Here is a 16803-nt window from a genome sequence, read left to right on the forward strand (position 1 = left end):
GCGCTGCTGGTGACGTCATGTCACCATGCGGCTGCGCGTGACGTCATCGGCGTGAGACGTCTGAACGGTGGTGTCCTGCGCTGGTGGTGACGTCATGTCACCATGCGGCTGCGCGTGACGTCATCGGCGTGAGACTCCCGAGTGGTGGTGTCCCGCGCTAGTGGTGACGTCATGTCACCATGCGGCTGCGCGTGACGTCATTTACCTCTGCCAATTTCCTTTCCGGTGTGGCAAATCCTTATTGCTGGTTCTTTCGGTGAAGTCACGTAGATAGAAAATAAAAATATAATTAAATTACAAAATAAAAGGGGAGGGGGGCGGGGTGAGGAGGGATGAAGGGGGCGGAGGGAGGAGGGTTCACCCCACCTATGACGTCATGTATTTCACCCTCTGCGCCGCGTGACGTCACGACACCCGAGTCACTTTGTTCGGTGCTCGCTGTGGACCCAGGCGAGACGCTGCGCCATGTTGCTGCTGTTGCTGTGATTCATCTTCTTGGTTCTTTCGGTAAAGTCACGTAGAAGGGAAGTAATAAAATAATAAAAATAAAACATAATAAAACAATTCTCACGACGTTTCGGCCACAACGCAAGCAGCCGTCCTCAGGTGAAAACCAGGTCCGTCGAGGCGACAGAGTCTGAATGAAACAGCACACGGGCTTAGAGCATATATATAAGCTGGGCGCATTGACAAAGGAATTTGCATATCAACAGGAATTTAGCATATTTATGGGAAATGCAGGAATGTAATTAGTACTGCATATGCATGTGCATTATGCAGGATTAACAGCATCAAAGGGAGCTGCAGTTACTGCTGCTGCAGCAGTTGCTGCTGCTGCAGTTTCTGCTGCTGCTGCAGTTGCTGCTGCAGTTGCTGCTGCTGCTGCACTTGCTGCTGCTGCACTTGCTGCTGCTGTTGCACTTGCTGCTGCTGCTGCAGTTGCTGCCTTATCCATTTTAATATAACACTATGTATTATTCTACCCACCCTAATGTGTATCATACTGCTATATGTTTACTGTACAATTACGACACCATACATTACTCTGCACACTGCACCATGCCAGTGAGTGGAACGCGGTCTGAAAGTCACCGTTAACGTGAACACAATCAGTTAAGATCCGAAATGGTTTATTACGTCCTTCCAATGATTGCTAAGCCAGAATCCATCTTCTCGGTTGAAATTGTCTCTGTGTTTGTATATGTGGATCGCCTCATGAACGAATCTCTCATGATAGCCAGATGGCTTGCAGAGAACCTCTGTCTTGGAGAAGTCAATGTCATGTGAGCCCACTGAATTGTAACAGTGATCTGCCACGGCTGAGGTGTTTGTCCTACCGTGTTTCAGGTCTGCCTTATGTTCACGGATGCGGTCCGAGACATGTCGTTTGGTTTCTCCAATGTAACTGCTACCACAGAGGCAACTTAGTTTGTAGACGCCAGGGTACTGTATGTCTGGAACCACATCTTTTACAGACGGGACCAGATCACGGATTTTATGTACTGTGTTGAATCGGACCTGGATCTTGTGTTTAATCAGGATTTTGGAGATCTTTTTTGTGACCCCAGCAATGTAGGGTAAGGTGATGGTCTTGAAAGGCTCCTCAACAGGATCCTTCTTGATGGTTGGAGTGATGGCTTTGCGGATTGTGTAGTCGGAGTAACCATTAGCCTTAAGAGCTTGGCGTACGTGTTTGAGTTCACTGGAAATGTGTTCATGGTCGGAGATGCATTGGGCTCTATGATATAGAGTCTTGATGAGGGAATTCTTCTGGGATGGATGGTGGTGGGAATCCGGTTTTAGATAAGCATCCGTGTGGGTGGCTTTCCTGTAGACAGAGTGGCTCATTGAACCATCAGGTCTCCTTTTGATTAGGACATCCAAAAAGGGTAGCTTGCCATCATTTTCGACTTCCATGGTGAATCTGATGGCTGGGTGTATGGAATTGATGTGGTCGAGAAATTGGTCTAGAGCAGGTCGGCCATGTGGCCAGATGACAAAAGTGTCGTCTACGTACCTCTTCCATAAGGTCGGGCGTAGAGTGGCAGTCTGGATGGCGTCCGTCTCAAATTTCTCCATGAAGATGTTGGCTACAACCGGAGATAGGGGGGAGCCCATTGGGGTGCCCTCAATTTGCTTGTAGAAGGTTCCATTCCAGGTGAAGTATGTATTGGTTAAGCAGTGTCTCACCAGGGGGGGTACCCCAGCATTCAGTCCTTGATGAACCAAGTCTTCAATGATTGCGATGGTGTCAGGCACAGGCACCTTGGTGAACAAGGAAACCACATCAAAACTGACAAGCAGGTCGTCTGGGGACAGGGCAATCCCCTTGATTGTCGATACCAGGTCAGTAGAGTTTAGTACTGCAGAGGTGGTTTTTCCAGTGAAAGGCCGTAGGATTTCGGACAAAAAACGAGCCAGTTTGTAAGTGGGGGAGTTGATAGTAGAGACAATGGGACGAAGAGGTGTATCTTCTTTATGTATCTTTGGCAAGCCGTACAATCTTGGTGGCCTGGCTGCAGAAGGTTTCAACGATAACTGTTTGGTCTGATCAATTAATGCGGTTGAAGCAGAAATGATGTTGTTGGTTTTGGAGACGAGGCTGTTGGTAGGGTCTCTTTTTATTTTTGTATAGCTGCCATCGTTGAGTAGTTCTTGAATTTTGTTGTTGTATTCTATTTTGTCCATGATGACAGTGGCATTGCCTTTGTCGGCTGAGAGGATGACAATGTCATCCTCTCAGCCGACAAAGGCAATGCCACTGTCATCATGGACAAAATAGAATACAACAACAAAATTCAAGAACTACTCAACGATGGCAGCTATACAAAAATAAAAAGAGACCCTACCAACAGCCTCGTCTCCAAAACCAACAACATCATTTCTGCTTCAACCGCATTAATTGATCAGACCAAACAGTTATCGTTGAAACCTTCTGCAGCCAGGCCACCAAGATTGTACGGCTTGCCAAAGATACATAAAGAAGATACACCTCTTCGTCCCATTGTCTCTACTATCAACTCCCCCACTTACAAACTGGCTCGTTTTTTGTCCGAAATCCTACGGCCTTTCACTGGAAAAACCACCTCTGCAGTACTAAACTCTACTGACCTGGTATCGACAATCAAGGGGATTGCCCTGTCCCCAGACGACCTGCTTGTCAGTTTTGATGTGGTTTCCTTGTTCACCAAGGTGCCTGTGCCTGACACCATCGCAATCATTGAAGACTTGGTTCATCAAGGACTGAATGCTGGGGTACCCCCCCTGGTGAGACACTGCTTAACCAATACATACTTCACCTGGAATGGAACCTTCTACAAGCAAATTGAGGGCACCCCAATGGGCTCCCCCCTATCTCCGGTTGTAGCCAACATCTTCATGGAGAAATTTGAGACGGACGCCATCCAGACTGCCACTCTACGCCCGACCTTATGGAAGAGGTACGTAGACGACACTTTTGTCATCTGGCCACATGGCCGACCTGCTCTAGACCAATTTCTCGACCACATCAATTCCATACACCCAGCCATCAGATTCACCATGGAAGTCGAAAATGATGGCAAGCTACCCTTTTTGGATGTCCTAATCAAAAGGAGACCTGATGGTTCAATGAGCCACTCTGTCTACAGGAAAGCCACCCACACGGATGCTTATCTAAAACCGGATTCCCACCACCATCCATCCCAGAAGAATTCCCTCATCAAGACTCTATATCATAGAGCCCAATGCATCTCCGACCATGAACACATTTCCAGTGAACTCAAACACGTACGCCAAGCTCTTAAGGCTAATGGTTACTCCGACTACACAATCCGCAAAGCCATCACTCCAACCATCAAGAAGGATCCTGTTGAGGAGCCTTTCAAGACCATCACCTTACCCTACATTGCTGGGGTCACAAAAAAGATCTCCAAAATCCTGATTAAACACAAGATCCAGGTCCGATTCAACACAGTACATAAAATCCGTGATCTGGTCCCGTCTGTAAAAGATGTGGTTCCAGACATACAGTACCCTGGCGTCTACAAACTAAGTTGCCTCTGTGGTAGCAGTTACATTGGAGAAACCAAACGACATGTCTCGGACCGCATCCGTGAACATAAGGCAGACCTGAAACACGGTAGGACAAACACCTCAGCCGTGGCAGATCACTGTTACAATTCAGTGGGCTCACATGACATTGACTTCTCCAAGACAGAGGTTCTCTGCAAGCCATCTGGCTATCATGAGAGATTCGTTCATGAGGCGATCCACATATACAAACACAGAGACAATTTCAACCGAGAAGATGGATTCTGGCTTAGCAATCATTGGAAGGACGTAATAAACCATTTCGGATCTTAACTGATTGTGTTCACGTTAACGGTGACTTTCAGACCGCGTTCCACTCACTGGCATGGTGCAGTGTGCAGAGTAATGTATGGTGTCGTAATTGTACAGTAAACATATAGCAGTATGATACACATTAGGGTGGGTAGAATAATACATAGTGTTATATTAAAATGGATAAGGCAGCAACTGCAGCAGCAGCAGCAAGTGCAACAGCAGCAGCAAGTGCAGCAGCAGCAAGTGCAGCAGCAGCAGCAACTGCAGCAGCAACTGCAGCAGCAGCAGAAACTGCAGCAGCAGCAACTGCTGCAGCAGCAGTAACTGCAGCTCCCTTTGATGCTGTTAATCCTGCATAATGCACATGCATATGCAGTACTAATTACATTCCTGCATTTCCCATAAATATGCTAAATTCCTGTTGATATGCAAATTCCTTTGTCAATGCGCCCAGCTTATATATATGCTCTAAGCCCGTGTGCTGTTTCATTCAGACTCTGTCGCCTCGACGGACCTGGTTTTCACCTGAGGACGGCTGCTTGCGTTGTGGCCGAAACGTCGTGAGAATTGTTTTATTATGTTTTATTTTTATTATTTTATTACTTCCCTTCTACGTGACTTTACCGAAAGAACCAAGAAGATGAATCCCTGCAGTCACGAAAGCTTTAAATCGAAATGTTGCTGTGATGTTTGGTTGTTGTCTACGCAGGTAAAGCTTCGCTTCTTCGTTCTCTCCTAGGGATATCAATTGAGTAGCAGCTACGGATCGATGTCCACGTGCGGCCTAGCCATGCAGGGCTTCGCATTATTTTATTTGCTTTTATTTTCTAAGTTTAAAAAATGTTTTTTCACCTCGCACCGCGTCTCAGTGTCCTCGTCCAGGGGTGCCCTGGCTGAGATGTGTACACACTACACTACTGTACACACTACACTACTGTACACACTACACTACTGTACACACTACACTACTGTACACACTACACTACTACACACTACACTACTGTACACACACGCTACACTACTGTACACACTACACTACTATACACACTACACTACTATACACACTACACTACCGTACACACTACACCACTGTACACTACACTACTGTACACACACGCTACACTACTGTACACATACACTACTATACACACTACACTACTGTACACACTACACTACTGTACACACTACACTACTGTACACACTACACTACTGTACACTCTACACTACTGTACACTCTACACTACTGTACACTCTACACTACTGTACACACTACACTACTGTACACACACTACACTACTGTACACACACTACACTACTGTACACACACTACACTACTGTACACACTACACTACTGTACACACACTACACTACTGTACACATACACTACTGTACACATACACTACTATACACACTACACTACACTACTGTACACACTACACTACTGTACACACTACACTACTATACTGTACACACTACACTACTATACACACTACACTACTGTACACACTACACTACTGTACACACTACACTACTATACACACTACACTACTGTACACACTACACTACTATACTGTACACACTACACTACTGTACACACTACACTACTGTACACATACACTACTATACACACTACACTACTGTACACATACACTACTATACACACTACACTACTATACACACTACACTACTATACACACTACACTACTATATACACTACACTACTATACACACTACACTACCGTACACACTACACCACTGTACACTACACGAATGCACACACTACACCACTACACACTGCACTACACACCAACTTACTACTGTGCACACTACAATACTGTACACTATACACTAATGCACACACTGTACTGGCTGTAGTCGTAGATAAACTAACTCTATAGACGTGTCTACTGGCTGTAGTAGTAGCTATACTAACTCTATAATAGTATTATTTGGTTCAAAGAGTATTTTTTGGTTCTTTCGGTAAAGTCAAGTAGATATAAAAATAAAGTGAATAAAAATAAAAAAGAATAAAATAAAAATAGAAAACAAAACCACTCGTGTTAACTGTAGCCTGGTTCTTAATCGGAGTGAGTGAACTGGCAGTCTATAATGTAGACTGTAGCCTGGTTATTAAGTGTGGTGAGTGAACTGGCAGTCTATAAGGTAGACTGTAGCCTGGTTATTAAGTGTGGTGAGTGAACTGGCAGTCTATAATGTAGACTGTAGCCTGCTAATTAAGTGTGGTGAGTGAACTGGCAGTCTCTAATGTAGACTGTAGCCTGGTTATTAAGTGTGGTGAGTGAACTGGCAGTCTATAATGTATACTGTAGCCTGGTTATTAATCGGAGTGAGTGAACTGGCAGTCTATAGCCTGCTAATTAAGTGTGGTGAGTGAACTGGCAGTCTATAATGTAGACTGTAGCCTGGTTATTAAGTGTGGTGAGTGAACTGGCAGTCTATAATGTAGACTGTAGCCTGGTTATTAAGTGTGGCGAATGAACTGGCAGTCTATAATGTAGACTGTAGCCTGGTTATTAAGTGTGGTGAGTTAACTGGCAGTCTATAATGTAGACTGTAGTCTGGTTATTAAGTGTGGTGAGTGAACTGGCAGTCTATAATGTAGACTGTAGCCTGGTTATTAAGTGTGGCGAATGAACTGGCAGTCTATAATGTAGACTGTAGCCTGGTTATTAAGTGTGGTGAGTGAACTGGCAGTCTATAATGTAGACTGTAGTCTGGTTATTAAGTGTGGTGAGTGAACTGGCAGTCTATAATGTAGACTGTAGCCTGGTTATTAAGTGTGGTGAGTGAACTGGCAGTCTATAATGTAGACTGTAGCCTGGTTATTAAGTGTGGTGAGTGAACTGGCAGTCTATAATGTAGACTGTAGCCTGGTTCTTAGCCTGAGGACGGCTGCTTGCGTTGTAGCCGAAACGTCGTGAGAATTATTTTATTATTTTTTTATTTCTTTATTTTATTATTTCCCTTCTACGTGACTTTACCGAAAGAACCAAGAAGATGAATCCCTCCAGTCACGAAAGCTTTGAATCGAAATGTAGCCTGGTTCTTAACTGGAGCCTGTTCTCAGTTTCCAGTCGGCATACACCCAAACTCTGGTCCTGCCTACTCGCGTGATGGGTTGTTTACACTCAGTCCCACCGCTTATATTAAATATGTTCACCCCTTATTCCTTTATAAACCTCATGGTTTGGGTATTTTCTTCGTCAAAGGGCCCAGATCTCGCCGTCGCGGTTATCGAGATGGCAGGAGTCATACTCTCCATGTTACTCCTCATGCTTCATGTGAGATTATCCATCTCCATGCATCCACTATCTCCCATCCTTAATACCACCATCCCCTCGTACTATCATCCACCACCTACCACCGCTTCATCATCAGCCTTGTGAATACCAATCATCTCCCTTAGCCACCCTCGCTCCACCGCTAAATATACTTAAGCTACCTGCTCCAGTCAAATCTTGATTTGAAGCTTTCGTGACTGCAGGAATCCATACTCTTTGGTTCTTTCGGTAAAGTCACGTAGTTAGAAATAATATAAAACAAATCACGATGTTTCGATCGCAACACACGCGGTCGTCATCAGGCAAAGGAGTCAGCCTCTAAAGACAAACCGTTTACAGTATAAGGGTTTGGGGATGGGCGTAGCCCAAGTGTATCCACAACACCAGAAGCACGGGCGGTGCACGAGTGCTAATGCAGCAACAATGGCAATGCAGCAACAATGCCAAACGCTGGGGATGCGGGGGGGAAATTAACTGCATTAGCATTGTTGCTGCATTGCTGAACTTTCCCCAACATTTCTATAGAGATGACATCCGAATGTTCTTCTCCTTTCCTTTTACCCTGACCTCTCCCATATCTCATTCTGCCTGGTTTCTATCCAACCTTGGATGGCACGTCACTCTCTGTCCCTCAACCCTTCCAAAACTCAAATAATCTTTCCCCGGCCTCATTTTCCCCTCCTCTGTCCCACCATTCCCTGCTCCTTTTTCTATTTCCCCTATTTCCTTAGCCAGCAACATTTGTATTATCTTTGACTCTTCCCTCTCCCTTACTGATCACATTTCCACCACTACCCATGCTTGCCGGTTTCATTTGTTCAACATTCGCAAAATCCGACCACTTATTTCCACCTCTGCTGCAAAACTTCTAGTCCATTCCCTTATCCATACCCATCTGGACTATGCTCGGTCTGCCCATTTACTCTTTTGTCCTCCTCCAACAAATCCAAAACAACTCGGCTCAGCTCAAATTCAACCTTCCCTATAATTCCCATACTTCGGCCCTGCTCACGCAACTGCACTGGCTCCCTGTGTACTACCATTACCTGTTCAAATTTCTCACCCTGGTCTCCAAATTCCCTCACGGTCTTGACCCCACTGTATTGTGCCACTATTGTATGTCTCTACGTCGCCTTCTTGCCCTCTATGTTCACAATGTTTGCCGTTTCTCTGTTCCTCCTACTTCTTGCGGTCAATCATGCTTTTGTTCTATTTCTCTTGTTGCACTCCTTCACTCGAACAAAATTCCCTTCCACATTGAACAGTCACCTTCGATCACTAATTTCCATTCCGCACTCAAGATGCCCTTAATCTCCACCTCATATCTGCCACAGTTACTTTTCCTTCATTTTCTCATATGGCTCTCACTCATTCCACATTCATTCAATCCATTCATCATTATTTATTGTCAATTTAGCTTTCACCAATTTCACACATCAGAGGTTTGCCCATTGCTTCTTCTCGTCTATTTAAATAACCTCATCTCCAACGTTACATTAATATGTACCATTGTTAATTCTGTGTAAAGTGCCTTGAATAAAGCGTTATATAAATTATTATAAGATAAGATGAGAAAAATAATACAAAACAAGAACAATGGTTCGCTTTAATGTTACTTCTTTAACACTATCAAACGAAAAAAACCTGCAATCTTATATTTTGAACCATTTCTGAATGACACGCACAAACATGTTCATGGAGCACTTAAAATCGATATTTAAGGGCCTTAAAATGAAAAATTTAAAAGCCACCTATAGACCAAATTTCAGCTTTCTACCTTGACGTGAAGTACCCGAGAGGTTTTTGAGACATACATCCAGATTAAGATCTTTATTTATATATAGTAATCGAAATTATAATATACGTTTGTAGAGTGTACCACAAGAGTCAATCTCTTCTCTAACCCATGCCCCACACCCGTTTCTCCCCATCTATCCGGTTAAACAAAAGCTGTTTGGGCATGCGGTGGCTGGGCATGCAGGCCACATGACCCAGCCAAGCGCAGCCTTGCCTGCCAGATCTGCTCACCAATGGGACTTGTTTCCTGATTTTTAGAGGATTTGTGAGCTCTGCACACAATCCGGCTGGGTTAAACCCAGGATGGATAGTAGGCCAATCACACGTCGACTCATTTATCCACTCACTAACCCACATCCTCACCCAACCTCACGCTCACCAACTCATATACTCTCACGAACCCAATCGCTCAGAACCAGGGTAAATGGCCATAAGTAGGCGGAGGGAAAATGCCCATTTAAGGAGATGCTTTTCAAGACAGACTTAACTATGTCTGACGACTGTCTTACTAATCAGGGTGGCTGCTACATTTGACCAGAGTGGTGAACCGAGCTTGCTGTGATTTGTGACAGCACAGCAGTGGGTTTAGCCTGCTGAACGGCACATGGGCAAAACCTGCCCTGGCACTGGGAGAGGAAGAAGATTGAGCGGTACCTTCCAGTCAGCATGGGTGCCATTATACAAGCAGCGCTCGCCTTCGAGCTCATCATGATGCATTCCTCGAAGTGAGCACCAATTGTATCAGCCCTAAAAGCGGTAATCATACCCCATTGTATACTACATAGGGATGCATTCCTGAAATTACTTATGTACGAGCAATATACGAGGGCTTCATTGGGGGTATCGGTAACAGTGTTCATAATAAGTGATAAACATTTCCGAAATAAATAAATAAATGTATGGAAATATCAGTATGTATTGTACTCATGAGTGCTTTTTACTATGCTGCAAGGCAGTGGTGGGAGACAAGGTTAGAGGAGCTGCTGCTGCATTTCCAATCTGGTTTTTTTCTTGGAGAAGAGCTCCAATAACTCCATGGTCTGCTATGTTGAACTTCTTTTGCACCATACGTAGCCTACCGTGCTAATCGGAGGTCTAACTTTCTGTGCAGAGGTTTCTTTTAGGTGGAGCCCTGAGACTCTTATCCTGGTCTCACGAGTTCTCAACCTGGTTAAGTAAATCTATTTGTTTTTCTTCAATGTAATTGTGGAGGTGGGGTCTGGTTTGCTCAGAGCCGTGCGTTGCTCTCGTTGGCTGAGCGAATGATGGGAACAGCAACGTTTCCTAGACCAGCGCTCCTGCTGTGTGTTCTAACTTGCGAGTAAGCACTTTGTTGATTTTTCTTCATTGTAAAGAAAAAAAATCTCCAGGACAAAGCGGGATAGGGAATCGGTACTCTACGGGGTTGTGCTAAGCGAGGGCTGCTTGTATGTGCTGTGTAATATGTGTGTATATATTTGCAGAATCGTTCACGTGGAGCAGTGAGATTTGGGGCTGGAATTAAAAGGCATCGATGCTTCCAGTGTCCATACAATACGGATGAGATGGGAAAATTGAAGAAACACCAGAGAACACACACGAAAGAGAAGCCCTTCAAGTGCATGGTGTGTGAGGCGACATTTACACAGGCAGGATCTCTTAACATTCATCAGAGAAGACACACAGGTGAGAAGCCCTTCAAGTGCACTGTGTGTGGGAAGGCATTTTTACTTAATCGAGATTGTCAAATTCACGAGAGAAGACACTCAGGCGAGAGGCCATTCAAGTGCACTGTGTGTGAGAAGACATTTTCATGGTTACAATGTCTTCGTGTTCATGAGGAAATGCACGTAAGCAAGAAGCCATTCAAGTGCACTGTGTGTGGCAAGTCATTTGGGCTTCTACGATGTCTTACACATCATGAGAAAATACACTCCGGCAATAAGCCCTTCAAGTGCACTGTGTGTGAGAAAGCATTTGGAGATGCAGCACATCTTAAAAGACACCTTATAATGCACTCTGACGAAAAGCCCTTCAAGTGCACTGTGTGTGGGAAGCCATTTGCACGGCCTGAAGGCCGAAGGAGGCATGAAAAGATCCACAATAAGTCGAAGGTGAAATCGAGACGTGGACGTAAAAAAAGAGCCGAATTGAGCCCATCTCGCATGGAACAAGGACCAGAAGACAACCCAATCGTCGCAACGTCGCTAGCAGTGAAGGTGAAACATAAAGAACTGAAGGTGAAACATAAAGAACTGAAGGTGAAACATAAGGAAGTGAAGGTGAAACATAAGGAAGTGAAGGTGAAACATAAGGAAGTGAAGGTGAAACATAAGGAAGTGAAGGTGAAACATAAGGAAGTGAAGGTGAAACATAAGGAAGTGAAGGTGAAACATAAGGAAGTGAAGGTGAAACATAAAGAAGTGAAGGTGAAATGTAAAGAGGTGAAGGTGGAATGTGGAGTGAAGGTGGAATGTGGAGTGAAGGTGGAATGTGGAGTGAAGGTGAAATGTGAAGAGGTGAAGGTGAAATGTGAAGAGGTGAAGGTGAAATGTGAAGAGGTGAAGGTGGAATGTGAAGAGGTGAAGGTGAAATGTGAAGAGGTGAAGATGGAATGTGAAGAGGTGAAGATGGAATGTGAAGAGGTGAAGGTGGAATGTGAAGAGGTGAAGGTGGAATGTGAAGAGGTGAAGGTAGAATATAAAGAAGTGAAGGTCAAATGTGAAGATGAAGGTTCAACTCCAGGACCTGACCTCCAGGTGGATGAAGTCCGCGTGAAGCAGGAGAAGGATTCAGACTCTGAGGAAGAACGAGGCCACCACAGGGAATTTGTGGATGTGGAGGTGTGGGTGGATTTTGGGGGAGTGGTGTAACAACGGCCGAGTTTGATTCCCGCTCACGGCTAACACCGGTGACGATTATTTGAACCGGTCCTGGGCCTCCCCTAGGTCAACTCGGTCACAAATGAGTACCTGGTACAATGTGTAAACATCGCCACTGGGAAGACAAAGGTAGTTGGGCACGATGCTGGTCACCCATCTGTCACGTTACCTATCCACGGAGGGCTGATGGTTGGGGTGTATTGCCGTCGAGCTGGTGTTAGACCACTCAGAGACTTGGCTGTTAGGGATGTGTATATATATAGGCCTTTTTCCAAAATTCATATCAAGAATAATTCGGCCAATATATATTTTTAATAAATAATTTAACCCCGCTACCCCTAACAAGCACCCAGCATTTGGAGGTCGTAAAATGCCATTAAATAATAAACTCAGGGCAGAGGAAGGTTAGCGACTATCTGGAAATTTCCAGATTGACAAAGGGCATATGACCCCGACCTTCCCAAACGTTTTGGACAGTTCATAAACAAATATGCAGAGCCAGGAAAAAAACACAGAGCAGAGACAAACAAACAACATTACAACTCGCATCTTCTTTAACGATAAAAATTTGAAACTCGGCAAAAAGAACAAATCCACGTTATAGGCTGGCAGTCTATCAGTGGTTTTATCATTGTTACTTATTTTATTTCACCCTTATTCAACTCATATTATTTTGTATGGTATCTTTCTATCTATGTAACTTCACCAAATGAACCAAATACACGAGCCCCTGCCATCACGAAAACTTAAGTCCAAACTAATGCTATTCTTCCAGCATCAAAATATAACTCAAAATAAAACACCAATCCATGGAGACAGACTTATAACCAAGCTTGGCAGAACCCTCAAAATAATGACGTAATGAAGAGCATTACGAATATTGATTAAACATGAACCGAATAATCACGATATATTAAAACCGGGTGTAACTCATAAGAGATACAAGGAATAAATCCAACACAATACCACATAATATGTATTCCATGGAACCAAAGCCTCCCTGGCCACCTTTGTCTTCCAACAATTCGACAAACACATGTCAGCCATAAATAAGTATGAAGGGTGTCTGGCCTCGAGATAACACTAAGAAGGGGGGGAAACGCAAACAAGCATAAACTTGACGGAAAACCGCTCTCTCGGGGTCACCAAAGGAAGAGGGGGGGGGGCAATCGGGCGTGGGCACGGGGGAAGAGCAGAACAGAGTAAGCATGTGTTTTTTTTTCCTCGCAAGAGACGCAGGGAAGGGAGAGAATTCAGATGTAAAGAGAGACACAGCCATACATCAAAACACCACCAACACAGAAGAAGCTTGCCAGCAGAAGAAGAATCCAGCAGACGAAGACTCTGCAATCAACCAGGATGGCGAGGCCCGCTGAGTAGCGATGTGCTACCAGTGCGACTTCGGCGCTGATCGAGACCGAAGAGGTATCGCTCGAAAGCCACTCTGCCCTGAGTGCCCACTCCACCGAGCCGCTGCAGTGCGAGTGGAGCTGACGAGAATTTCAGCAATCATCCTCGAGAAAGGGCGGAAAGCGCCAAACATCGACCAAGCCAGCATCACAGAGAACCAGCTTCATCAGACATTTGTGCCTGCCACCAGCGAACGAGAGCATTGTTCATCGTCAGAGACCCCGTAGCCAGAGAGGGCGCACAGCCGTGCCGCCAGTGCCACCGAGCACAGGTGTCCGCTTGCCAGCGGACGAGCCACACGAGCGACCTAGCATCTTCAAGGACGAGCATCGTGCCGACGCAGCTCATCTAGCAGCAGAAAGAGAGAGCCGGCGGTTAACTGCAGACACGCCCGTGCGAGAGAGCAAAAGGGAGCCACAAGCTGTTTGTATGCCCCTCCCCCACCCTCACAAGCTCACGACACAGCACCCGGCAGAGGTCGCAAACGGGTTTTGATTCCTTACCCGTACCCGGCCACACCAGGGTCGCAAATGGGTACCTGTACCCGGCCAGGTACGGGTTCCCGTTCCCTACGCGTACCCGTACCCTACCCGAAATGAGTGACAAACGGTTACTCACCAGTGACTCACGGCCTACCCGTACCCAGCCGCACCAGGGTCGCAAACGGCTACCCGTACCCGGCCGGGTATCGGGTAGGGTACGGGTATCGGGTACCCGGTTGCGACCTCTGGCGCCCGGCCTCTGCTTAAAACAAAGAATTTATCAAGGGGACAATACACACACACATGAACCATTAACTGGTCGTGAAGGCATCGATGCTCATCGAGTGATATGAACACGGTCGTTATAAGTACATTAGTCGTTATATTATATATTTTTTAATCGCATAAAATTACCAATAGATTCATCGATGCAAACTAAACTTTTGAAACCTTCGTTAAGAATCTACACGCTCACAGGGAGAATATTGTGTTAAAACTTTCTTTTGAACACTGAATCTTGCCCACTAATTAATTGAAGCTTAGTCAAGAGGTAAGCATATCGCGTAAGCAGGACACACCGTCGCACACCATTGTCTCAAGACGTTTCGTTAATTATATAATCTTGCCGATGAATCTATTGACGTATACTTTTGCCTTCGTGATATAATAATTCGCTTTTTATTGCCTTTTGTATGAATATCGTCGCATGCATGTTTTAAGGACTTTCCCTATCGCTGTATTTGCTCACGTTACTCGGTGGAATTAATCAATTTTTCGGTTGCCCAGTTAACACAATCATTGATGGTTACATGTACTGATCAGTGAGAGGTGATTCCCCGGTGGTACCGTGGATAATTCCAAGCATGAGAGTTCGCATATTAGAGTCATGTTTTTGTTTAGAATTAAAATTGCTTAAAGAGTCTTGAGTGCTTCCTTCCTGAGTTCATGCGTAATAATCTTATTTTTAAGAACTGTATCCTGTGTTGAGATTTGAATTCAAGACCTGACATAAACACTCAGACATAATCAGTAAATGTTTAAGCAAGAATAATTGCATTTTCCCGATTGATAACACGACCCTAGACAACGAAGCTAAGCATAATTTTCATAACTGCCCACATTAGCATAATCACATACATTGGCATAAAGTAAGAGGATTATCTCCACAATTAGGATAATAAATGTGCATAAATACATAAATTAGCATAATTTCGTTATAATTCTTAGTAGTGCAATCTTCCTTTTCTTTGTCTAAAATTTTCTAGACCCGACATACAACATATGTTAGCTTTTATTTACACCTTCCACCCCCAAGCAGAGGAGTTATATCCTGGTAGCAGGCTACCACAAAGCAAATCAAATGAATAAGAATAAATCTTGACTTAAAGCTTTAGTGACTGCAGGAATTCATATTCTTGGGTCTTTTGGTAAAGTCACGTAGATAGGTTCAAAGAAAATAATCAAAAATAACAGAAAAATACGACGTTTCGATTGCAATGCAAGCGGTCGTCTTCAGGAAAGGGGGGGGGGGGGGGTTCGCTTCCAAGAAAAACTGTTTATAAGGGTTTGAAATGGGCGTAGCCCAAATGTCAGCAGCCAATGATAATGTTCGGCAGGGAGCCCGGTCGTAGTTCATTTTCTCCAATCAAAGGGCTGCCAGGTGAAAATTATCATGTTAAAAAGAGATTAGCATGTTAATGAGAGATCGCAGAGCCGCAACCAAGGGGTCGGCGCGCGAAGTGACTGAAAGCGCAAGTTTGAAATGGGCGTATAGCACAACTAACATTGGAAGGTGGTCGGATTGGAACATCATAGCCAATTATGACTTAAGCTGGTCGTTAACGTCCTTCCAATGATTGCTCAGTTTGTACCCATCTTCTCGGTTGAAATTGTGTCTGCGTCTATATGGATGGCTTCATGAACAAATCTTTGTTGATAGCCAGTGGGCTTGCAAAGTACCTTCGTCTTAGAGAAATCAATTTCATGTGAGCTCACCGCATTAAAACAATGATCAGCCACGGCTGAGTTATTGGTCCTTCCGTGTTTCAGATCTGCCTTATGTTCACGAACACGGTCTGAGACATGTCGCTTAGTTTCCCCAATGTAACTCTTGCCGCAGACACAGCGTAGTTTGTCTACGCCAGAATAAGTTTGTAGATGCCGGAATACGAATAAGCATAAAACAACCCACACACATCCAATCACACCTAGTGTTCCTAACGCCTTCCCTAGACTCGCACAAGTTTTTCTTTTGGGGGGGGGGGTCAAACACCTCCCCTACTCTCCCACACACAACTCTGCTTTACAGATGGCCCCGTGTTCCTCCTCAGGTGTTTCCACCCCTTGCCTGCCAACCCCTCGCAGTGGGCAATTCGTGCCTCGAGCTTATCCCCTCTTCGAGCAGTGGGAGATGTCCGCAGCCACCCAGGGAACCAGATGGCAAGTCTCCACGCTTGGCCAGTGCCAGGCTGCAGCCGGCTTGGTTCCCCGCTCCTGCCGCTCCTGTCATGCCTTGCTCCGTCCCAGAAATCCCAACTGCCCCAGTTCAATCCCCAGGTCAGCCGCTGGAAACATAACAATAATAATACTACTGTCACCTAACGTTTCCCTATAAAATATATTCCG

General features: G+C 45.0%; 1 protein-coding gene across 3 annotated transcripts; it reads left to right on the forward strand.

Moving 5' to 3' along the window:
- Positions 1–448: 448 nt before the first annotated feature.
- LOC133360525 (zinc finger protein 501-like) lies at positions 449–15645 on the forward strand. Of its 3 annotated transcripts, XM_061579309.1 has the most exons (4): positions 449–475; positions 5003–5035; positions 10889–11866; positions 11924–15645. In XM_061579309.1, exons 3-4 carry the CDS (start codon positions 10970–10972, stop codon positions 12275–12277), a joined length of 1251 nt encoding a protein of 416 aa, XP_061435293.1. In that variant the 5' UTR covers positions 449–475; positions 5003–5035; positions 10889–10969; the 3' UTR covers positions 12278–15645. The 3 variants fall into 3 exon arrangements, with proteins under 3 accessions (XP_061435293.1, XP_061435291.1, XP_061435292.1); XM_061579307.1 differs by having other exon boundaries at positions 453–475; positions 10889–15645; XM_061579308.1 differs by lacking the exons at positions 449–475; positions 5003–5035 and adding an exon at positions 9990–10150 and having other exon boundaries at positions 10889–15645.
- Positions 15646–16803: the final 1158 nt, after the last annotated feature.

Source organism: Lethenteron reissneri, chromosome 69, assembly GCF_015708825.2.
Source record: "Lethenteron reissneri isolate LAM-NWPU_2019-01 chromosome 69, ASM1570882v1, whole genome shotgun sequence".
Classification (NCBI taxonomy): Eukaryota; Metazoa; Chordata; class Hyperoartia; order Petromyzontiformes; family Petromyzontidae; genus Lethenteron; species Lethenteron reissneri.

What these genes read in the sequence shown, in the direction of transcription:
- LOC133360525 (XM_061579307.1), top strand. Translation starts at nt 10,970, where the DNA reads ATGGGAAAATTGAAGAAACACCAGAGAACACACACGAAAGAGAAGCCC.